The 24,256-nt window shown below is 40.7% G+C and overlaps 1 protein-coding gene across 1 annotated transcript; it reads right to left on the bottom strand.

Annotated features, from left to right (window-relative positions):
- Positions 7 to 13,767, bottom strand: SC5D (sterol-C5-desaturase). The gene is made up of 5 exons (XM_005689562.3): positions 13,641 to 13,767; positions 7,497 to 7,714; positions 6,608 to 6,740; positions 2,514 to 2,614; positions 7 to 2,171 (listed from the first exon to the last, which is right to left on the bottom strand). The coding sequence occupies exons 2-5, from the start codon at positions 7,704 to 7,706 to the stop codon at positions 1,716 to 1,718; spliced, it is 900 nt and encodes a 299-aa protein (XP_005689619.2). The 5' UTR covers positions 7,707 to 7,714; positions 13,641 to 13,767; the 3' UTR covers positions 7 to 1,715.

A 24,256-nucleotide genomic window follows, 5' to 3' on the forward strand; every position in this document is an offset into this window, starting at 1 on the left:
TTATGCTTTTATAATAGTTAACTGATACACTTTAATAAGTCATAATCAACTTTTATTGTTTACATAAATAGATTAGACAATACCTTTGCAAACATGTTTTGTCAACATACTTATATTACAACACATGACATTTCTTTTTTTTTTCATGACATTTCTTAATGAAAGTTATCTGTTAAATCTTTTCACAGAGGGAGTGGGAAGAAGTAAAGAAACAGGAGGGTGTTGAAATAAGATTTCTAAACTAATCTTCAATGACAGGCCTAAAACATTTGGCGATTATTTCCTTTTATAGAAATCACAGGATTGTAAGTTTGAAACATATCAAAAGTGCAGTGCATCAATTTAATTAAAAACACCAGGAGCGTTAAATACATTACCTGGGCATCAAATTTCCCTTTCTACATATATTCAGTCACGTCATTTTACACCTATTAAATAACAATTGAAAACAATAACCATCAAAATTTTAAATCCCGGATCTGGATTAAATCAAGGTAGTAATAATGTTTTCTAAAATCCCAATGTATCTGTTCATCAGTAAAACATAATAGTTGACGATGTCGCCAGAGAGTAAGTTTTTCATGTTTGGAAAGACAATAATCTTGTAACACCTGCTATTAATCAGGTTACTGAGCTGATAATACATTATGATTTTTTTCAAACCTATGTTTCTACTTGAACAAAGCACAAGTTATCATATCAACACAGTAAGTCCCCTACATACAAAACTTCACGTTTCTAACCTTCAAAGATGAGGACACGCGCTCGCATGTCCCATCAGGTAAGCTCACATATCTAGTGTACACTGTCGCACGCGCGCACCCTGTACAAGTGGCTGCGCTTTCGTGTACTTTACTGTACAGTGCTGTAGAGTACGGTATTTTTATTTCAAGCCCAGGATGTGTGAAGCAAGCAGAAAAGCAGTGGTGATTTAGCTGGTATCCCCTATTGCTGATGATCTGGAGCTCTTCCGTCTCCCACCTCCTTGAGTTAGTAACTCTCCTCGCCTGTTCAGTCGATGACAGCCCGTGAGCCATCTGCTATACTATATTACTGTACTTTTCAAGGTACTGTACTATACAAGTAAAGATGTTTATTTTTTGTGTTTACATATTATTTGTGTGAAAAGTCTTATAAATCTATTACAGAACAGTACTATATAGCCAATTGTGTTGGTTGGGTAGATGAGCTAATTTTGTTGGACTTATAAACAAATTTGACTTACGAACGTGGCTCTCGGAACGGAACTTGTTTTTACGTAGGGAACTTACTGTACCAAATACTTAATCATTCCTGATATGAGGAATCATCTTCATATTAGTACTTCTTTGTTATGCTGTTTAGTCTTGATATCATTAAGCACAATGAATTTTACTTTAATGAATATGCACAAATTAAGGCAAAAGGACATAGCCCAGTCCCCTCAATAATCTATCCTCTTACTTTAAAAAACTGCTGTTGAGGCTATACAAATTACAGATCTGCTGGCTAGAAAGACACAACTTGTCCCTTAGAGCAACATCCAGTATTTGGAGCCCAAGGTTAAAATAGTGGTACACATGGCATGTTCCCTTGATCTACCATTATGAGCATTCCTCAGCTATACCCACAATACTGATTTTTCAAAAGATCCTGTTCACTTCCTATGCCTCCTAGCGGTAACGTATGTAGATTATTTTTCCTTGATTAAAATTTTTTAATAATTGGGAAATAATCTACTCAGTCTTTGCACACTCTCCATTGAATAATTTTTCATTTTTATAACCATTTCCTCCAAGGCTATTGTGCTTTTCTTCTGCCATTTTCTTCACATAATTGAGAGGTCCAGTCCCCTCAAAGGAGGAGGGATTTCTGAATGAGCCTCCAATTCTATCCCACAAGGTGAAATACTGTCCATAATTATAGTCAAAGAGCATATGGTGGTCTGTGTGATGAGCCGAGCCATTAATAAAAGGCTTTAAGAGCTGGGGAACACGAAAATCACCATCATGAATGGAAATTGTCCAGATATTGACCAAGATGTACAAGCCTAAATAAACTACCTTGTGTAACGGGAAGATAAAAGGGTATATGTGGTAAGGCAGACTCTGAAGGAAGCCGTCCAGAGGGTGAAAAGCGTGACTCGCAAATGGAGTTGGAATCTTCCAGACATGATGAGGTTTGTGTAAGCGCTACAAAAGAAAAGACGATGTTAATGCCACAGACTCTAGCCAGTGCAACATTCTACTTAGTTTTTCAAGCTCATGCTGTGGGAAATGACCTATCTGAAAAAATCCTGTTGAATTTAGCAGATTACTTTAGAAAATCCCCAAGACAGTAAGATTTTTAGCACAGCCCTTGCAGATTCATAAAGAAGGATACAAACAAAATGTAACTGGTACCTATCATGACTAAGGCTACTTAGGTATTTAATAAGTTAGAGGAAATTCTTGAAAACGAGACAGGATTTATAGTTATCCACTGCTGAAATGTGTATTTCTTCTCTTCCTCTACAAATCAGTCAAGCTTATTACCTTATAAACAAGTCTATGATGAAGGCCTCTGTGAATCCAGTAGATCAGCATGTCAGTGAAGAAGAGAAAGGACAAGACACTAGCAGCGAGCTGAAACCAGCCTATGAGAGACAAAAGGATATGGCAGAATCAAGATTCAGCTCCTAGGATCAGTTTATTTCCCACCACCACCCCCTCCTCGTAATATATATTTTAACTTTTTACTTTGTATTGGGTTATAGCCAATGAACAATGTTGTGATAGTTTCAGGTGAGCAGTGAAGGGACTCAGCCATATATACACATGTATCCATTCTCCTCCAAACTCCCCTCCCATCCAGGTTGCCATGTAACACTGAGCAGAGTTCCCTGTGCTATACAGCAGATCCTTGTTGGTTATTCATTTTAAATATAGCAATGTGTACACGTTGATCCCAAACTCCCTAACTATCTGTCCTTCCCCATCAGCAACCATAAGTTCGTTCAGAGGTTACATTTGACAGGTCCGTCTAAGGAGACAAAACAGGATACTAGACCCAAACACTGCCAACTATCTGCTTTGTTAATTCAATATATCACAACTTCCATTTCCCTTGACTCTGGGATCTGTTCATTTTCCTCTCATAAAAACTTGAAGTGTCCTACATAAAATATTTCTTAATTAAGCTATGAGGATACTTACGAAACAGAAAGAGTATACTGCTATGGTATCTTTATTATTTAAATGCTGGAGAATAATGTTATTTATTTTTCCTTTCATATTAATCTTCATAACACACATCTTTACATATGTTACCTCCTCTGCTTAGAATTTTATTTTCCACAAACTACCTTAAGCCATGGTATTATGAGCATTTACTCTGTAACCCAACTCCTTCTGATCTTTCTAACCTCATCTACTCATGTACTAACCAGCTTGGTTCACTTAGCATCCTCCCAACATCTTCAGAGTCTTGCCTGTGTATCTTTACTCAAACCTCTCTTTTACTTTTTTTTTTTAAATTTTAAAATCTTTAATTCTTACATGCATTCCCAAACATGAACCCCCCTCCCACCTCCCTCCCCATAACATCTCTCTGGGTCATCCCCATGCACCAGCCCCAAGCATGCTGTATCCTGTGTCAGACATAGACTGGCGATTCGATTCTTACTTGATAGTATACATGTTAGAATGCCATTCTCCCAAATCATCCCACCCTCTCCCTCTCCGAGTCCAAAAGTCCATTATACACATCTGTGTCTTTTTTGCTGTCTTGCGTACAGGGTCGTCATTGCCATCTTTCTAAATTCCATATATATGTGTTAGTATACTGTATTGGTGTTTTTCTTTCTGGCTTACTTCACTCTGTATAATCGGCTCCAGTTTCATCCATCTCATCAGAACTGACTCAAATGAATTATTTATAACGGCTGAGTAATACTCCATTGTGTATATGTACCACAGCTTTCTTATCCATTCATCTGCTGATGGACATCTAGGTTGTTTCCATGTCCTGGCTATTATAAACAGTGCTGAGATGAACATTGGGGTACATGTATCTCTTTCAATTCTGGTTTCCTCGGTGTGTATGCCCAGCAGTGGGATTGCTGGGTCATAAGGTAGTTCTATTTGCAATTTTATAAGGAATCTCCACACTGTTCTCCATAGTGGCTGTACTAGTTTGCATTCCCACCAACAGTGTAGGAGGGTTCCCTTTTCTCCACACCCTCTCCAGCATTTATCGCTTGCAGATTTTTGGATCGCAGCCATTCTGACTGGTGTGAAGTGGTACCTCATTGTGGTTTTGATTTGCATTTCTCTAATAATGAGTGATGTTGAGCATCTTTTCATGTGTTTGTTAACCATCCGTATGTCTTCTTTGGAGAAATGTCTATTTAGTTCTTTGGCCCATTTTTTGATTGGGTCGTTTATTTTCCTGGAATTGAGCTGCATAAGCTGCTTGTATATTTTTGAGATTAGTTGTTTGTCAGTTGCTTCATTTGCTATTATTTTCTCCCATTCAGAAGGCTGTCTTTTCACCTTGCTTATATTTTCCTTTGTTGTGCAGAAGCTTTTAATTTTAATTAGATCCCATTTGTTTATTTTTGCTTTTATTTCCAGAATTCTGGGAGGTGGATCATAGAGGATCCTGCTGTGATTTATGTCTGAGAGTGTTTTGCCTATGTTCTCCTCTAGGAGTTTTATAGTTTCTGGTCTTACATTTAGATCTTTAATCCATTTTGAGTTTATTTTTGTGTGCGGTGTTAGAAAGTGATCTAGTTTCATTCTTTTACAAGTGGCTGACCAGTTTTCCCAGCACCACTTGTTAAAGAGATTGTCTTTACTCCATTGTATATTCTTGCCTCCTTTGTCAAAGATAAGGTGTCCATATGTGTGTGGATTTATCTCTGGGCTTTCTATTTTGTTCCATTGATCTATATTTCTGTCTTTGTGCCAGTACCATACTGTTTTGATGACTGTGGCTTTGTAGTAGAGCCTGAAGTCCAGCAAGTTGATTCCTCCAGTTCCATTCTTATTTCTCAAGATTGCTTTGGCTATTCGAGGTTTTTTGTATTTCCATACAAATCTTGAAATTATTTGTTCTAGTTCTGTGAAAAATATCGCTGGTAGCTTTATAGGGATTGCATTGAATTTGTAAGTTGCTTTGGGTAGTATACTCATTTTCACTATATTGATTCTTCTGATCCATGAACATGGTATATTCCTCCATCTATTAGTGTCCTCTTTGATTTCTTTCATCAGTGTTTTATAGTTTTCTATATATAGGTCTTTAGTTTCTTTAGGTAGATATATTCCTAAGTATTTTATTCTTTTCGTTGCAATAGTGAATGGAATTGTTCCTTTTACTTTTATTCACAACTCAGCCCACCTTCCAAGGCTGAACCAATTCAGCACCCTGGTGTGTGACTTTTGTTCCCTCCTCTGAAAACTAAACTTTTACTAGGAGAGCAGGGGTGCTGATGCCAGCAAGCTTGGATTTCAGTCCCAGATCCATCCCTTGCTTGTCAAGTGAGCTCAGCAAATTACTGAAACTCTTCTGTACACTTAATTTACTCACCTCTAAAGGAGCATACAGTAGTACCTACCTCATAGGATTAGTGTAGAATAAGATGGAGTGATGCCACATGAAAAGCTTAGAACTAAAGCTGGTACATATGAACAACAAATTTTAACTCTGTATTATTCTTACTTTCTAACACTAGATACTAGAAATGTACCTTGATGAATTCATTCCAGTATTTCACAAAACTTTAGTCACTGTAGCACTGTTTATAATAGAAAAACAAGAAATAATCTAAAGACCCAGAAGTATGGATCATTTAAATAAAGTTTATTTAAATGGATATTTATACAATGTAATTCTAAAACTAACTGGCATGAAAATATGGGCATAAACATTGGCAAGGAAAAAAAAAAAAATCAGAGTCCAAACCAGTATGCATAGCAAGGGTTTCAATTTTGTGACATAAATAATGATGGATTTTTAAAAAAAAAAATAAGTGATGATAGGTTTTTAAAAAAAAAATTGTCTTCTGATTTTTTAATAAGGATTGATCACTTGAGATTTATCTATTTGGGGGGAGGATTCTTGAATTCAATATAGGTACTAGGAAACAAACTCAAGGCTCCAGCTCTGACAATGCCAATCTTCTCCTGGGCACAATCTCAGCTACAAGAAAGACTTTAAAGTTGAGATGAAATTAAAGAAATGCACGTATGTGGCACGACACAAACAAATTAAAGTAGAATACTGAAAACAAACTGGGCTTCCCAGGTGGCACTAGTGGGAACCTGCCTGCCAATGCAGGAAACGTAAGAGACGTGGGTTCAATCCCTGGGTTGGGAAGATCCCCTGGAGGAGGGCATAGCAATCCACTCCAGTATTCTTGCCTGGAAAAACGCATAGACAGAGAAGCTTGGTGGGCTACAGCCGACATGGTCGCAAAGAGTCAGACACAACTGAAGCAACTAAGCACGCACACATAAGAACAAACTGAAGAACTTTTAATTATTTTGAAGAAAAGAAGAGGCAGATTTGACTCTTTCAAGAAACCCATCTGTGCCTGAAGTTTACACTATATACAGAAACTCTTACACCATATATGGAAACTCACCATATGGAAACTCTCCTATGCCGTCATAGAGTCTGCTGTAACCTCTCACCTCTAGTAGGAACAGTAAAACCGTGGGGATGCTCATCCATGGCATTGACTGGACAGAATGCGCAATCTCTCGAGAGACTTGATTCTGAAAATGAAGTTTCCAATACTTACAAAGCACAGAATCCATGGTAAACAAAACTAGCACACAACTGTTCCAGATTGGATTTTGAACGTCTCTTTTATATGAAGGCACTTACCTCCAAACAGCTTCTACTAAAATGTTACTGTTTGGGCAGAGGTGTGTAAAAAAACATTCCTTTTGCAGGAAGCAAATGCAACAAATATTTTAAATTCTAAAACTTCTTTTCCCCTTCCTACAAAATCTCTATTCCAAATCTCTATTTACAGAATAATAATTTCTTTCATAATTAACTTCCATCCCCATCCCTCTCTACATTTTCCCCCTCACTCTTTGTAGTGACTGACAAAAACAAGTAACTGAAACAGTCACTAAACAGGTCTATATCTGCTGAGTTTGGATTACCTAGTCAAAAACTATATACATAGTAAAAGCATATTTCAGCTTGTGGAAGTTTAATATTAAAACAATTATACAAATGTATACATTTATTTATTGATTACTATCAGCAAAGAAATTCTTGTCTATGTGTTTAGCAAGACCAGGCTTACAGTTAAAAAGAAAAAGTACAGTTTATTTATCTGTTTAAATTAAGGAAAGGAGAGAGAAGACTAGTTCTTCCAAAAATATCCCGCTTGGAGCTGGTTTTAGAAACTCTAAAGGTTATAACCAGTTTAATCTGAAAATCTCACAAATATTGATATATCACATTGTTATTTTTACTGTAACAGTAATTAAACAATAGATAAGAAAACCACCTACCTTTAAAAATTGTGGGTGTTTCATTAATAAATGATCATAGACAAAATAATAACTCAGTGTTGCAAAGAAGAAATACAGTATAAGAGCACCAAGATTTGTTACAATCAGGAGAGTGATAGCTTGTCGGAAGATGTTGTCCTCTGGCCATGTGGCTGGATATATGTACGGTGTAAAAACATAATAATCTGCAATACTGAGTACAAGATCCATCTTAGCCCCTAAAGGATAAACAGGTAACAACAATTACTTCCCCATGTTGACATTTCTCAAAAAAATTTTTCAGAAAAACTATATATGAAGTTCCTGCCTTCATAAGCATATGAAGCACAAGCCTGCTGCTACTGCAATCCTGTAAACGCCATCATTAGAGCCAGAAGGGGTCTTCAATGTCATCTCTGGACTAGGGCCCAGTCTCTTCATCTTATACGTGGGGACACCAACGCTCAGTGAGAGAAACTGGGGCCCACAAAACTTCTCCAAGGCCAGGCTGATGGCCGGCATTGAGTCCAGATCTAACTGCATCTCAGTGTTTGCCTCCACTATATGCCAGAAGACAGGGTAATAGTTAGCATGCAAATAGTAAAGGTATTTAGATAAATGGCTTTCTCCTTGGGCCGCAAGTTTCAGCGGCATCTTTCTCCTAAAATGATTCAGATTTCAGAGCCTTTTGCTTCAGTGCTGAGACTTTAGGTCAATTCCCTAAAGGGATCTATGTTGTGACCACAACCGTAACAGTCAGAGACTATATATTTTTGTGACTGACCGGAACTCTCACTGATGGAACAAAAGATGTATTCTTGACCCTGAAAACTAGAATACATTTATTCCCCCCCACCCCCGCTGCCGGCTTCCCACCCTTGGGGGTTGGCAAACTGTGGTCCCACAGGGCCTGAATCCAGTGCCTGTTTCTGTAAAGAAGCTTTGTTGAAACACAGCTATGTCCACATGTGTCTATTATATTGTCTATAGCTGCTTCTCTATACTACAAAGTCAAGGTTGAGTCACTGTAACAGACACAGCATGGCTCACAAATGTTTATTATCTAGCCCTTTGAAAGGAAAGTATGCCAGCTCCAGTTCCACATGCTTAAACTTTGAAAAACTTAAGTTGAGTCTATATTCATGAGCCTGGATAAACTGTTCAGCAAATTCACAGTCAGCTTTTGTGGGCTGATCACTGACTCCGTCACTGACAATCTATTTTCTCATTTTTCACTGCACTGTTGGTAGTGAGAAATGTGCCCAGTATTCTAAACAGCCCTCATCTACAACTAAAACTTTTGAACAACAGCAACAATAAGAAAAACGAGTCCGAAAATTGCCATTGAGTGTCCAGTCTCTGAAAATCAAATTCCAGAAGTTCTTTATTTATTAGGACATTTAGCCCCTTGTTTGTGATATGAGTTGCAAGCATTTTTTCTCACATTGACATGGAAGAAAATTTATAATCAACTGACATAAATCCTTCATCATATATTGTTAATTCACTCAAACTACACCAGGTGATGAGCATACAAAGATTAAAAAGATTCAGTCTAAATCCATCTTCAAAATAAGGCAGCTCTAGGAAGGAACTGTTCTATCGATTCAAGCGCTACAATAAAGGCTGTTGTTGTTTAGTTGCTAAGTTGTGTCCGACTCCTTTGGGACCCCACGGACTGCAGCCTGCAGCTCCTCTGTCCATGGGATTTCCCAGGCAAGAATACTGGAGTGGGTTGCCATTTCTTTCTCCAGTGTATCTTTCTGACCCAGGGATTGAACCTGCATCTCCTGCACTGGGAAGTGGATTCTTTACCACAGGGCTACCCAGAAGCCCTACAAAAAGGTACATATATGCAAACTGTACGAAATTAGAAAAGACAACAGAACTATCTCCTTTTACAACAGAAGGCTGTTTTAAGTGAAGTGAGGTACTTTGATTTGGGCTTTGAAGGACATTACCAGGGGAAAAAAAAGGGGGAGGGTAATTATTTCAATTAGAAATAACAACTGCAAAGGCATGGAAAGGCCATGGTACATTCACGGCTCATGGGATGTGGCAAGGTGGATGCTTAAGAGCGTGACAAGGGTGAAGCAGAGGGGAAAAAAATGGTGGAAGATGAACCTGGTAAAAGGAAACTGGTATCAGACTGCTTTTGCTATTGGATCTGGTGCCCCACTAAGGAACTGAACTTTCCCTCGCACATGACGGAGGAGACACGAAAGACTTTTGATGAGGGAAGAGGTATCAACAGACCCATATTTTATAAAAACTGTTGCGTTAGGAATGTGTTGTACTGATGAGACGCAGGGAGACTGGTTGCTCCTAACTACTGTGGTACACTAGCCTAGAGAGGATGATTGCCTGACCTCAGACAACAGCTATACAAATAGACATATTCATCAGAGACTTAGAAGTCTAATGCAAACAATTATACAGAAAGAATAAACAACAAGATCCTACTACATAGCAGAGGGAACATATTCAATATAAACCATAATGGAGAAAAATATGAAAACCAACCATCAGAAACTAATACAATTCTGTAAATCAACTATACATCAATTTAAAAACATCTAAGATGATTGTGAGATTTTTTTACCTTGCCTGAACGGATGATGATGTTATCAAAATAGGGAATATTGTGGAGCTAGTGCATTTGGGTGCAACAGGAACTTTGGGGGTACAAGGAATGATGGGCTCAGTTTGGATGTTAAGTCTAATTGCTGTGGCTCATCTGGACTCCCGGATGAAAGCAGTAGACTACATGCGGACATGAATCTGAAGATCAAAAGGAGCCTAGTTGCTGAGGCCATAAAGGACAGAGCAGCAGGTCACGTACATTAAGTAACATCCGAAACAAACATTTAAGAAGAACCTGACAACTGAAAAGAATATTGCTATGCCACTAAAGGCTACATCCCTGGTGGCTCAGACGGTAAAGAAACTGCCTGCAATGCAGCAGACCTGGGTTCCATCCCTGGGTTGGGAACGTCACCTGGAGAAGGAAATGGCAACCACGCCAGTATTCTTGCCTGAAGAATCCCAGGGACAGAGGAGCCCAGCAGGCTAAGTCCATAGGGTTGCACAGAGTCAGACATGACTAAAGCAAATTAGCATACATGCACACACACATTTTAAAGGTTGGTAGGAGTTGGTGAACCAGTCTTGCATATTACCTATAATGCAAAACAGCCATAATTCCATATACAGTAAGTCCCCTACATATGAGTAAGTTCTGTTCCTAAGTCCAACAAAGTCAGCCAAAGTATCCAGTAACACAACCAGCTACATGGTACTGTTATGTAATAGGTTTATAATGCTTTTCACAGAAAGAATACACCAAAAAAACAAACAAAAATTACAACATTTTAAATTTTACCCATACAATACCTTGAAAGGTACAGTAGTAGAGTACAATAGCTGGCATACAGACGGGCTGGCATCGAGTGAACAGGCAAGAAGCCTTACTGGCGAGAGGAGGGGACAGCAGGAGGAGGAGGGAGAGGGTAGAGATGAGGACTGTCAGCAACAGGGGACGGAGGCGAGGCTGCAACTTCACCAACGCTGGCAGAATGCACGTTCACATCTTTGAAAATTCAAAACTCAGAGGTTCCTACGTAGGGGACTTGGTATAGTATCTGGAACAGTATCATGCAGCCAAAGATAGCTCAAACATTAACCATGAGCATTCTTTAACTTAATTTAACTTTTAATATCCGATGTAAGTAAAAACTGTAATAAACTCAGTCCCTACCTATTAAAAAAAACTCTTAACTGAACACCATGCGAGTTGTATTGATTGGAATACAATCCCTGTATATAACTGCTGTGATAATAAACCAGTGCCTAGAAGGAAGGAGGAAATGTACCTCAGACCATCTGGAGGCAGCGGAGATACCGTGAGATGAAACCTGTTTTAAAGTGTTTCCAGAATGTGTGGGATGTAGTAAATAGGTACTCACAAATATATTGCAGTAATTTCTGACAAAGAGTATGTCAAGGCTGTAAATTGTCACCCTGCTTATTTAACTTAGATGCAGAGTACATCATGAGAAAGGCTGGGCTGGAGGAAGCACAAGCTGGAATCAAGTTTGCTGGGAGAAATATCAATAACCTCAGATATGCAGATGACACCACCCTTATGGCAGAAAGTGAAGAAGAACTAAAGAGCCTCTTGTGAAAGTGAAAGAGTAGAGTGAAAAAGTTGGCTTAAAGCTCAACATTCAGAAAATGAAGATCATGGCATCTGGTCCCATCACTTCATGGCAAATAGTTGGGCAAACAGTGGAAACAGTGGCTGACTTTATTTTTCTGGGCTCCAAAATCACTGCAGATGGTGACTGCAGCCATGAAATTAAAAGATGCTTCCTCCCTGGAAGGAAAGTTATGACTAACCTAGATAGCATATTCAAAAGCAGAGACATTACTTTGTCAACAAAGGTCCATCTAGTCAAGGCTATGGTTTTTCCAGTGGTCATGTATGGATGTGAGAGTTGGACTGTGAAGAAAGCTGAGTACTGAAGAATTGATGTTCTTGAACCGTGGTGTTGGAAAAGACTCTTGAGAGTCCCTTGGACTGCAAGGAGATCCAACCAGTCCATTCTGAAGGAGATCAGTCTTGGGTGTTCATTGGTGGGACTGATGTTGAAGCTGAAACTCCAATACTTTGGCCACCTGATGTGGAGAGCTGACTCATTTGAAAAGACCCTGATGCTGGGAAAGATTGAGGGCAGGAGGAGAAGGGGATGACAGAGGATGAGATGGTTGGATGGCACCACTGACTCAATGGACGTGGGTTTGGGTGAACTCTGGGAGTTGGTGATGGACAGGGAGGCCTGGCATGCTGTGGTTCATGGGGTTGCAAAGAGTCAGACACAACTGAGCAACTGAACTGAACAAAAAAAGTTTGAAATCACTAACAATTATGATCTCAAAACTGCAATTCAATTTTGAAGTTTATATTCAAACCCACATCTATGAAATGGAAAAAGCAAATCTAGGTTGGGTTACAGAACTGTTCTAAGATTTAGAGATGAAGTATAGGGTGTGGCATTATCTGACATGTGGAACCTCCTCAACAAACAGGAGCTATAATTACTACTGTTACAGGAACCACAGCTGACTCTAACCTAAGGCAGAAAAAAGTGTTATTTGCTTTTAAAAAATTGCTCATTTCTAATATCAACATTTACTATACACGAGGTACTGTAAATATTAACTCATTTAACCCTTTCAAGGTACACCCTAAAAGTTAGGTACTAGCATTATTCTTATATGAAATCTGGACACAAAATTCCCAGAGTGATCAAGTAAACAAATGCTGGGGCTGGGACTCAATCACCCTCAGGCTGGTTGCAAAATCCACGGACTTTAACCAAGTTCTACTGCTTCTTCATCATTATCTCTTCTGCTCCTTAAATTTTCAAATTCTCAGTGACCTTACAAGCTCATATACTTTTGCATATAATTTTAAAGTGTTAATAGAAAGCCAAGGTCTCTACAGCCATCTTAATTACAGGACAATAACTGGGGCTTGCACAAATAATCACCAATTCTTCAACCTAATTCCTTTGCCTCTTGAAGGAAAAAGGAAAAAAAAAATCCCCCAAGAACAGAAAGAAATTAGTCGCAAAACGCTTTACTAGGGTTCAGTGGACTAACTTGCCTTGAAATAGATTTTCGCAATAGCCAACATCAAACACTTCTTCAGGTCCATTCTCATGTCTTGTTTCTTTCACGTCCAAGCCCCCTCGTGCCCTGAAAGAGGCGCTCTGGCCAGGCAGAGGCCCCTAACCTGGAGGTCTCTGGCTGCAACTCGCCTCCCGCCAGCCCCGGGCCAGGGCGCGTGCCCTGCACCCTGCACTCGCCCCATCACAGCCCCCCAGCCAGCTACCTGCTCGTCCCTGCCAACGGTCAGCGCAGGAGTCCTTGAGCCAAATTTCGCAGACAGAGGCTCAGCTCCTGCCCAGGGCCTTATGTCCAGGGAGAAGTCAACAAACGCCAGCGGGATGGGGGAGAAAGGGGAGAGACAGACACGCTCTCAACTTCACCTCCTGGGTCTTGCCGAAGTCTCTCTAACCCACCAGCCCCCTTTCTTCCTCTCCTCATGCATTCCGCTGAGGTGTATTCGGCCTACTTTCTCAGCCCCAATGTCATCCTTACCTAGAAAGAATCGGCCGCCCGGGCCCAGCCGCCAACTTGGTTGCTCCGGGGAACCTGCAGTTCCAGCTAGGGGATCGCCGCGGTCAGCCAAGCACCCGAAGTCGGGAAGGGCGTAGCCTGACCTCACGCTCGGGGCGGCCGGCGCCGCCAGCCAATCAGAGGCTAGCGACATAAGCTGATATGACGGCAGATCGCGCGACTTGGCTGACGGCGGCTCTCAGCGGTCACGTGGGCGCCGCACGCTCCGACACGCCCCTTTCGCCCCTCTCCTGCTGAAGGGAGGCGGGGACCCGATTTAGGTACCAAAGTGACAGAGCGTGGGGTTGTAGGTAGGTTTTTTGTTTGTTTGTTTGTTTTTTTTTTTGCTTTCTCACTGGCGCTGGCGTGTGTAACGCAGTCTTGTAGGAAGCAGGTTTCAGTTCAGTTCAGTCCAGCGCTCAGTTGTGTCCGACCGCATGGTCTGCAGCACGCCCTCCTGCCCTGTCCATCACCAACTCCCAGAGCTTGCTCAAACTCATGTCCATCCAGTGGGTGATGCTATCCAACCATCGCATCCTTTGTGGTCTCCTTCTCCTCCTGCCTTCAGTCTTTCCCTTCAGCATCAGGGTCTTTTCCAATGAGTCAGTTTTTCGCATCAGGTGGCCAAAGTACTGAAATTTCAACTTCAGCATCAGTCCTTCCAATGAACATTCAGGACTGATTTCCTTTAGGATGGACTGGTTGGCTCTCCTTGCAGTCCAAGGGACTCTCAGGAGTCTTCTCCAACAAAGGCATCAATTCTTCCGTGCTCAGCTTTCTTTAGAGTCCAACTCTCACATCCATGCATGACTACTGGAAAAACTAGCTTTGACTAGATGGACCTTTGTTGAGAAAATAATGTCTTTGCTTTTTACTATGCTGTCTAGGTTGGTCATAGCTTCTTTTCCAAGGAGCAAGCTTCTCTTAATTTCATGGCTGCAGTCACCCAAGAAAATAGTCTGTCATTGTTTCCCCACCTATTTGCCACGAAGTGATGGAACCAGATGGCATGACCTTAGTTTTCTTAATGTTGAGTTTTAAGCCAATATTTTCACTCTCCTCTTTCACTTTTATCAAGAGGCTCTAGTTTTTCTTTGCTTTCTGTTATAAGGGTGGTATCATCTGCATATCCAAGGTTATTGATATTTCTCCTGGCAGTCTTGATTCCAGCTTGTGCTTCAGTCAGCCTGGCATTTAGCATGATGTACTCTGCATATAAGTTAAATAAGCAGGGTGAAAATATATAGCTTTCATGTACTCCTTTCCCAATTTGGAACCAGTCTGTTGTTCCATGTCCAGTTCTAACTGTTGCTTCCTGACTTGCATACAGATTTCTCAGGAAGCAGGTAAGGTGGTCTGGTATCCCCATCTTTTTAAGTTTTCCACAGTTTATTGTGATCCACACAGTCAAAGGCTTTGGCATAGTCAATAAAGCTGAAGTAGATGTTTTTCGGGAACTGTCTTGCTTTTTCGATGATCCAACAGATGTTGGCAATTTGATCTCTGGTTCCTCTGCCTTTTCTAAAACCAGCTTAAACATCTGGAAGTTCACAGTTCACGTACTGTTGAAGCCTGGCTTGGAGAGTTTTGAGCATTACTTTGCTAGCATGTGAGATGAGTGAATTGTGTGGTAGTTTGAACATTCATTGGCATTGCCTTTCTTTCGGATTGGAATGAAAACTGACCTTTTCCAGTCCTATGGCAGGTTTATACCTTACTAAGCCTTGCTGCTGCTGCTGCCGCTGCTAAGTCACTTCACTTGTGTCCGACTCTGTGAGACCCCATAGACAGCAGCCCACCAGGCTCCCCCGTCCCTGGGATTCTCCAGGCAAGAACACTGGAGTGGGTTGCCATTTCCTTCTCCAATGCATGAAAGTGAAAAGTGAAAGTGAAGTCGCTCAGTCATGTCCGACTCTTCGCGACCCCATGGACTGCAGCCCACCAGGCTTCTCTGTCCATGGGATTTTCCAGGCAAGAGTACTGAAGTGGGGTGCCATTGTCTTCGCAACTGTGCCTTGAGGGAAGTAGATATTTCCTTTGATGTGTGTGTTGGAATCATTTCAGCTTAAGAAGGGGTAAGTTGTTTGTCACTTTGCTAGTACCTGTTTCACAACCTGGGGCCTACTCTTTTCTGTAACATTAAGTGGTTTGAATTTGGCCAAACCAGTTTAGGTAGGGAAAACTGCTAGACCATTCAGGTATGACCTCAATCAAATCCCTTATGATTATACAGTGGAAGTGAGAAGTAGATTTAAGGGCCTAGATCTGATAGATAGAGTGCCTGGTGAACTATGGAATGAGGTTCGTGACATTGTGTAGGAGACAGGGATCAAGACCGTCCCCATGGAAAAGAAATGCAAAAAAGCAAAATGGCTGTCTGGGGAAGCCTTACAAATAGCTGTGAAAAGAAGAGAGGTGAAAAGCAAAGGAGAAAAGGAAAGATATAAGCATCTGAATGCAGAGTTCCAAGGAATAGCAAGAAGAGATAAGAAAGCCTTCTTCAGCGATCAGTGCAAAGAAATAGAGGAAAAGAACAGAATGGGAAAGACTAGAGATCTCTTCAAGAAAATTAGAGATACCAAGGGAACATTTCATGCAAAGATGGGCTCGATAAAGGACAGAAATGGTATGGACCTAACAGAAGCAGAAGATATTAAGAAGAGGTGGCAAGAATACACAGAAGAACTATACAAAAAAGATCTTCATTATCCGGATAATCATGATGATGTGATCACTCATCTAGAGCCAGACATCCTGGAATGTGAAGTCAAGTGGGCCTTAGAAAGCATCACTATGAACAAAGCTAGCGAAGGTGATGGAATTCCAGTTGAGCTGTTTCAAATCCTGAAAGATGATGCTGTGAAAGTGCTGCACTCAATATGCCAGCAAATTTGGAAAACTCAGCAGTGGCCCCAGGACTGGAAAAGGTCAGTTTTCATTCCAATCCCTAAGAAAGGCAATGCCAAAGAATGCTCAAATTGCTGCACAATTGCACTCATCTCACACGCTAGTAAAGTAATGCTCAAAATTCTCCAAGCCAGGCTTCAGCAATACGTGAACCGTGAACTTCCAGATGTTCAAGCTGGTTTTAGAAAAGGTAGAGGAACCAGAGCTCAAATTGCAAACATCCACTGGATCATGGAAAAAGCAGGAGAGTTCCAGAAAGACATCTATTTCTGCTTTATTGACTATACCAAAGCCTTTGACTGTGTGGATCACGATAAACTGTGGCAAATTCTGAGAGAGATGGGAATACCAGACCACCTGACCTGCCTCTTGAGAAATCTGTATGCAGGCCAGGAAGCAACAGTTAGAACTGGACATGGAACAATAGACTGGTTCCAAATAGGAAACGGAGTACGTCAAGGCTGTATGTTGTCACCCTGCTTATTTAACCTATATGCAGAGTACATCATGAGAAACGCTGGACTGGAAAAAACACAAGCTGGAATCTAGATTGCCGGGAGAAATATCAATAACCTTAGATATGCAGATGACACCACCCTTATGGCAGAAAGTGAAGAGGAGCTAAAAAGCCTCTTGATGAAAGTCAAAGAGGAGAGTGAAAAAGTTGGCTTAAAGCTCAGAAAACGAAGATCGTGGCATCTAGTCCCATCACTTCATGGGAAATAGATGGAGAAACAGTGGAAACAGTGTCAGACTTTATTTTTGGGGGCTCCAAAATCACTGCAGATGGTGACTGCAGCCATGAAATTAAAAGACGCTTACTCCTTGGAAGAAAAATTATGACCAACCTAGATAGTATATTCAAAAGCAGAGACATTACTTTGCCAACAAAGGTCCGTCTAGTCAAGGCTATGGTTTTTCCTGTGGTCATGTATGGATGTGAGAGTTGGACTGTGAAGAAAGCTGAGCGCCGAAGAATTGAAGCTTTTGAACTGTGGTGTTGGAGAAGACTCTTGAGAGTCCCTTTGACTGCCAGGAGATCCAACCAGTCCATTCTGAAGGAGATCAGCCCTGGGTGTTCTTTGGAAGGAATGATGCTGAAGCTGAAACTCCAGTACTTTGGCCACCTCATGTGAAGAGTTGACTCATTGGAAAAGACTTTGATGCTGGGAGGGATTGGGGGCAGGAGGAGAAGGGGACGACAGAGGATGAGATGGCTGGATGGCATTACTGACTCGATGGACGTGAGTCTGAGTGAACTCTGGGAGTTGGTGATGGACAGGGAGGCCTGGCGTGCTGTGATTCATGGGGTCGCAAAGAGTCGGACACGACTGAGCAACTGAACTGAACTGAACTGAAATGCCACAAATGTTTTTGTAATACAGATAAAGCAGATTAGTAAATCTGCTAATTAGTAAGATTAGTTAATCAAGTTTAGTAAATCAAGCTAATTAGTAAATCTGTAGCTCCCTAGATGTTTGCTTCTGCATGGAAATGTCTAGTTTTTTTGTTTTTTTTTTTGTAGTTATTAGCTTTTCTAAATATGAATTGCCGTGGTCACACTTGTGAATAGACCTTCCTGGAAACCTCAGTGGAGTGGTTAGCAAAGGCCAACCAGCACTGTCCAACCTGTTTAGAGTTTTCTGGAAATAAAGAAGCCCACCAGACCCGCTAGATCAGAAACTCTGGGATGACCTCAAGAAGCTGGATTTAACAAACTGAGTTGATTCCAGTGTTTGATGAAGTTTGCGCACCACTGCTCTAGTGAATAAACTTTAATGATAAAGTTTGGGTCACAAAAGTAGGAAGACAAGAGGTGCCTGGTGTAAGAAACAAGTTTGGCCTTGGATTACAAAATGAAGCAGGGCAAAGGGTAACAGAGTTTTGCCAAGTGAATGCACTGGTCATAGAAAACATCCTCTTCCAACAACACAAGAGAAGACTTTACATGTGGACATCACCAGGTGGTTTATACCGAAACCAGATTGTTTATTATTTGCATCCAAAGATGGAGAAGTTCTATACAGTCAGCAAAGAAAAAAAGACCTGGAGATGACTGTGGCTTAGATTATGAACTCCTTACTGCAAAATTCAGACTTAAATTGAAGAAAGTAGAGAAACCACTAGAACATTCAGGTATGACCTAAATCAAATCCCTTACAATTATACAGTGGAAGTGACAGATAGATTCAAGGGATTAGATATGATAGACAGAGTTCCTGAAGAACTATGGAGGGAGGTTCATGACATTGTACCAGAGGCAATGATCAAGACCATCCCCAAGAAAAAGAAATGCAAAAAGGCAAAATAGTTGTCTGTGGAGGCCTTGCAAATGGCTGAGAAAAGAAGAGAAGTGAAAGGAAAAGGAGAAAAGATATGCCCATTTGAATGCAGAATTCCAAAGAATAGTAAGGTGGGATAAGAAAGGCTTCTTTAGTGATCAGTGAAAAGAAATAAACAATAGAATGGAAAAGACTAGTGATCTCTTCAAGAAGCTTAGAGATAGCAAGGGAACATTTCATGCAAAGGTGAGCACAACAAAGGACACAAATGGTATGGACCTAACAGTAGATGAAGGTATAAAGATGTGACAAGAATACTCAGAAGAACTATATAAAAATATGTTTATGATGCAGATAACCAGGATGGTATGATCACTCACCTAGAGCCAGACATCCTAGAGTGCAAAGTGAGGTGGGCCTTTGGCAGCATCACTACACACAGAGCTAGTGGAGGTGATGGAATTCCAGTTGAGCTCTTTCAAATCCTAAAATACTGCACTCAATATGCCAGCAAATTTGGAAAACCCAACAGTGGCCACAGGACTGGAAAAAGTCAGTTTTCATTCCAATCCCAAAGAAAGGCAATGCCAAAGCATGTTTAAACTGCTGCACGATTGCACTCATCTCACATGCTAGCAAAGTATTGCTCAAAATTCTGCAAGCTAGGCTTCAAAACGGGAACTATGAACTTCCAGAAGTTTAAGCTGGTTTTAGAAAAGGCAGAGGAACCTGAGATCAAAGTGCCAACATCCGCTGGATCATTGAAAAAACAAGAGAGTTCCAGAAAAACATCTACCTCAGCTTATTGACTATGCCAAAGCCTTTGACTATGTGGATCACAACAAATTGTGGAAAATTCTTAAAGAGATGGGGATACCAGACCGCTTTACCTGTTTCCTGAGAAATCTGTATGCAAGTCAAGAAGCAACAGTTAGAACTGGACATGGAACAACAGACTGGTTCCAAATTGGGAAAGGAGTACGTGAAGGCTATATATTTTTACCCTGCTTATTTAACTTATATGCAGAGTACATCATGCAAAATGTCAAACTGGATAAAGCACAGGCTGGAATCAAGATTGCTGGGAGAAATATCAATAACCTCAGATATGCAGATGATACCACTCTTATTGCAGAAAGAGAAGAAAAACTAAAGAGCCTTTTGATGAAAGTGAAAGAGGAGAGTGAAAAAATTGGCTTAAAACTCAACATTCAAAAAACTAAGATCACTGAAATTTACATTATCATATATAAAATAGATAGCCAGTGGGAATTTGCTGTATGGCTCAGGAAACTCAAACAGGGGCTGTGTATCAACCTAGATGGGTGGGATGGGGAGGGAGACGGGAGGGACACTCCAAAGGGAGGGGATATATGTATACCTATGGCTGATTCATGTTGAGGTTTGACAGAAAACAACAAAATTCTGTAAAGCAATTATCCTTCCATTGAAAAAGTTAATTAAATAAAAAACACTAAGATCATGGCATCTGGTCCCATCACTTCATGGCAAATAGATGGGGAAACAATGGAAACAGTGACAGACTTTATTTTCTTGATCTCCAAGATCACTACAGATGGTGACTGCATTTATGAAATTAAGAGACACTTGCTTGGAAGAAAAGCTATGACCCACCTAGACAGCATGTTAAAAAGCAGAGACATTATTTTACCAACAAAGGTCCATCTAGTCAAAGCTATATTTTTTCCAGTAATAATGTATGGATGTGAGAGTTGGACCATAAAAAATGCTGAGCACAGAAGAATTGATGCTTTTGAACTGTGGTGTTGGAGAAGACTCTTGAGGGTCCCTTGGACAGCAAGGAGATTCAACCAGTCAATCCTAAAGGAAATCAGTCCTGAATGTTCATTGGAAGGACTGATGCTGATCAGTCTATTGGAAAGACTGATGCCGAAGTTGAAACTCCAATACTTTGGCCACCTGATGTGAAGAACTGACTCATGGGAAAGACCCTGATGCTGGGAAAGATTGAAGGCAGGAGAATAAGGGGACAACAGAGAATGAGATGGTCAGATGGCATCACTGACATGATGGACATGAGTTTGAGCAAGCTCCAGGAGCTGGTGATGGACAGGGAGGCCTGGTGTGCTGTAGTCCATGGGGCCACAAAGAGTTGGACACGACTGAATGACTGAACTATTCTAGTGAATTTGTCCATTTGAAGAAAATCTGACTAGTACTTAGATTTTGCTCCCTCCAGAGTAACAAATAGAAGGAGATATGTTAAGTGGGAGATGACTAACTTAAGGAAGGGATATTTCCATTTCCTTATAGGATGATCAGAAGTGCTGCAGTGTAAGGGGAGAAAAATTAGGCTGTGCTTCTCTAGTGGCTCAATAGTAACAAATCTGCCTGCCAATGCAGGAGATGTGGGTTTGATCCCTGGGTCATGAAGTACCCTGGAGAAGGAAATGGCAACCCACTCCAGCAGTCTTGGCTTGAGAAATCCCATGGACAGAGGAGCCTGGCAGGCTACAGTCCATGGGGTTGCAAAGACACAGGACATGACTTAGCACCTAAACAACAATAATCTTGAAAACCTTTTATATGAGTATTGTTTTAAATATCCCTGGAAAATAATGAAGACTCACAGCTAGTAGCCTTCTCTTTGATTTACCCTTGTATATCTGCTTCCATCACTTGAATAGAATGCTTATCCAGGATCAGTTATATTTGTTTTCCATTGTTGACCTAAACTAAAATGGACTGGAATGGGTGAACTTAATTCACACAACCATTATATCTACTACTGTGGGCAAGAATCCCTTTGAAGAAATGGAGTAGCCTTCATAGTCAACAAGAGTCCAAAATGCAGTACTTGGATGGAATCTAAAAAATGACAGAATGATCTCTATTCATTTCCAAGGCAAACCATTCAAAAACACAGTAATCCAAGTCTATTTCTTGAACAGTAATGCTGAAGAAGCTGAAGTTGAATGGTTCTGTGAAGACCTACAAGAACTTCTAGAACTAACACCCAAAAAAGATGTCTTTTTCATTATAGGGGACTGGAATGCAAAAGTAGGAAGTCAAGAAACACCTGGAGTAACAAGCAAATTTGGCCTTGGAATCCAGAATGAAGCAGGGCAAAAACTAATAGAGTTTTGCTAAGAGAACACACTGGTCATAGCAAATACCCTCTTCCAACAACACAAGAGAAGACCCTACACATGGACATCACCAGATGGTTGATACCGAAATCAGATTGATTATATTCTTTGCAGCCAAAAATGGAGCAGCTCTATACAGTCAGCAAAAACAAGTCCAGGAGCTGACTGTGGTTCAGATCATGAACTCCTTATTGCCTAATTCAGACTTAAATTGAAGAAAGTGGGGAAAATCACTAGACCATTCAGGTGTGACCTAAATCAAATCCTTTGTGATTTAACATTGGAAGTGAGAAATAGATTTAAGGGACTACATCTGATAGACAGAGTGCCTGATGAACTATGGACGGAGGTTTGTAGCATTGTACAGGAGACAGGGATCAAGACCATCCACAAGAAAAAGAAATGCAAAAAAGCAAAATGACTGTCTGAGGAGACCTTACAAATAGCTGTGAAAAGAACAGAAGCAAAAAGCAAAGGAGAAAAGGAAAGATATACCCAATTGAATGGAGAGTGCCAAAGAATAGCAAGGAGAGATAAGAAAGCCTTCCTCAGTAATCAGTGCAAAGAAATAGAGGAAAACAATAGAATGGGAAAAACTAGAATGGGAAAGACTAGAGATCTCTTCAAGAAAGTTAGAGATACCAAGGAAACATTTCATGCAAAGATGGGCTCAATAAATGACAGAAATAGTATGGACCTAACAGAAGGAGAGGATACCAAGAAGAGATGGCAAGAATACACAGAAGAACTGTACAAAAAAAGATCTTCATGACCCAGATAATCACGATGGTGTGATCACTAACCTAGAGCCATACATTCTGGAATACGATGTCAAGTGGGCCTTAGGAATATCACTATGAACAAAGCTAATGGAGGTGATGGAATTCCAGTAGAGCTCTTTCAAATCCTAAAAAAATGATGCTGTGAAAGTGCTGCATTCAATATGCCAGCAAATTTGGAAAACTCAGCAGTAGCCACAGGATTGGAAAAGGTCAGTTTTCACTCCAATCCCAAAGAAAGGCAATGCTAAAGAGTGCTCAGACTACACACAATTGCACTCATCTCACATGCTAGTAAAGTAATGCTCAAAATTCTCCAAGCCAGGCTTCAACAATATGTGAACCGTGAAGTTCCAGATGTTCAAACTGGTTTTAGAAAAGGCAGAGGAACCAGAGTTCAAATTGCCAACACCCGTTGGATCATCAAAAAAGCAAGAGAGTTCCAGAAAAACATCTATTTCTGCTTTATTAACTATACCAAAGCCTTTGACTGTGTGGATCACAACAAATTGTGGAAAATTCTGAGAGAGATGGGAATACCAGACCACCTGACCTGCCTTTTGAGAAATCTGTATGCAGGTCAGGAAGCAACAGTTAGATCTGGACATGGAACAACAGACTGGTTCCAAATAGGAAAAGGAGTATGTCAAGGCTGTATATTGTCACCCTGCTTATTTAACTTATATGCAGAGTACAGCATGCTAAATGCCAGGCTGACTGAAGCACAAGCTGGAATCAAGATTGCCGGGAGAAATATCAATAACCTTGGATATGCAGATGACACCACCCTTACGGCAGAAAGCAAAGAAGAACTAAAGAGCCTTTTGTTGAAAGTGAAAGAGGAGAGTGAAAAAGTTGGCTTAAAGCTCAACATTCAGAAAACTAAGATCATGGCATCTGATTCCATCACTTCATGGCAAATAGATGGGGAAACAGTGGAAATAGTGGCTGACTTTATTTTCTTGGGCTCCAAAATCACTGCAGATGGTGACTGCAGCCATGAAATTAAAAGATGCTTCCTTCCTGGAAGAAAAGTTATGACCAACCTAGATAGCATATTAAAAAGCAGAGACATTACTTTCCCAACAAAGGTCCATCTAGTCAAGGCCATGGTTTTTCCAGTAATCATGTATGGATGTGAGAGTTGAACTATAAAGAAAGCTGAGCACCAAAGAATTGATGCTTTTGAACTGTGGTGTTGGAGAAGACTCATGAGAGTCCCTTGGACTTCAAGGAGATCCAACCAGTCCATCTTAAAGGAAATCAGTCCTGAATATTCACTGGATTGATGTTGAAGCTGAAACTCCAATACTTTGGCCACCTGATGCGAAGAGCTAACTCATTTGAAAAGACCCTGATGCTGGGAAAGATTGAAGGTGGAAGGAGAAGGGGACGACAGAGGTTGAGATGGTTGTATTGCATCACTGACTCTATGAACATGAGTTTGAGTGAACTCTGGGAGTTGACAATGGACAGGGAGGCCTGGCATGCTGCATTAC

Source organism: Capra hircus, chromosome 15 (genome assembly GCF_001704415.2).
Source record: "Capra hircus breed San Clemente chromosome 15, ASM170441v1, whole genome shotgun sequence".
NCBI classification, from domain to species: domain Eukaryota; kingdom Metazoa; phylum Chordata; class Mammalia; order Artiodactyla; family Bovidae; genus Capra; species Capra hircus.

Bases quoted from the DNA above. Each gene is read 5' to 3' on its own strand.
- SC5D (XM_005689562.3), bottom strand. From the start codon at position 7,706: ATGGATCTTGTACTCAGTATTGCAGATTATTATGTTTTTACACCGTAC. The intron at 6,741-7,496 runs GTAGGTGGTTTT...CTTCATTTTCAG, and splicing joins AACACCCACAATTTTTAAAG to AATCAAGTCTCTCGAGAGAT. The intron at 2,615-6,607 runs GTGAGTTTCCAT...TGTCTCTCATAG, and splicing joins CATAGGAGAGTTTCCATATG to GCTGGTTTCAGCTCGCTGCT.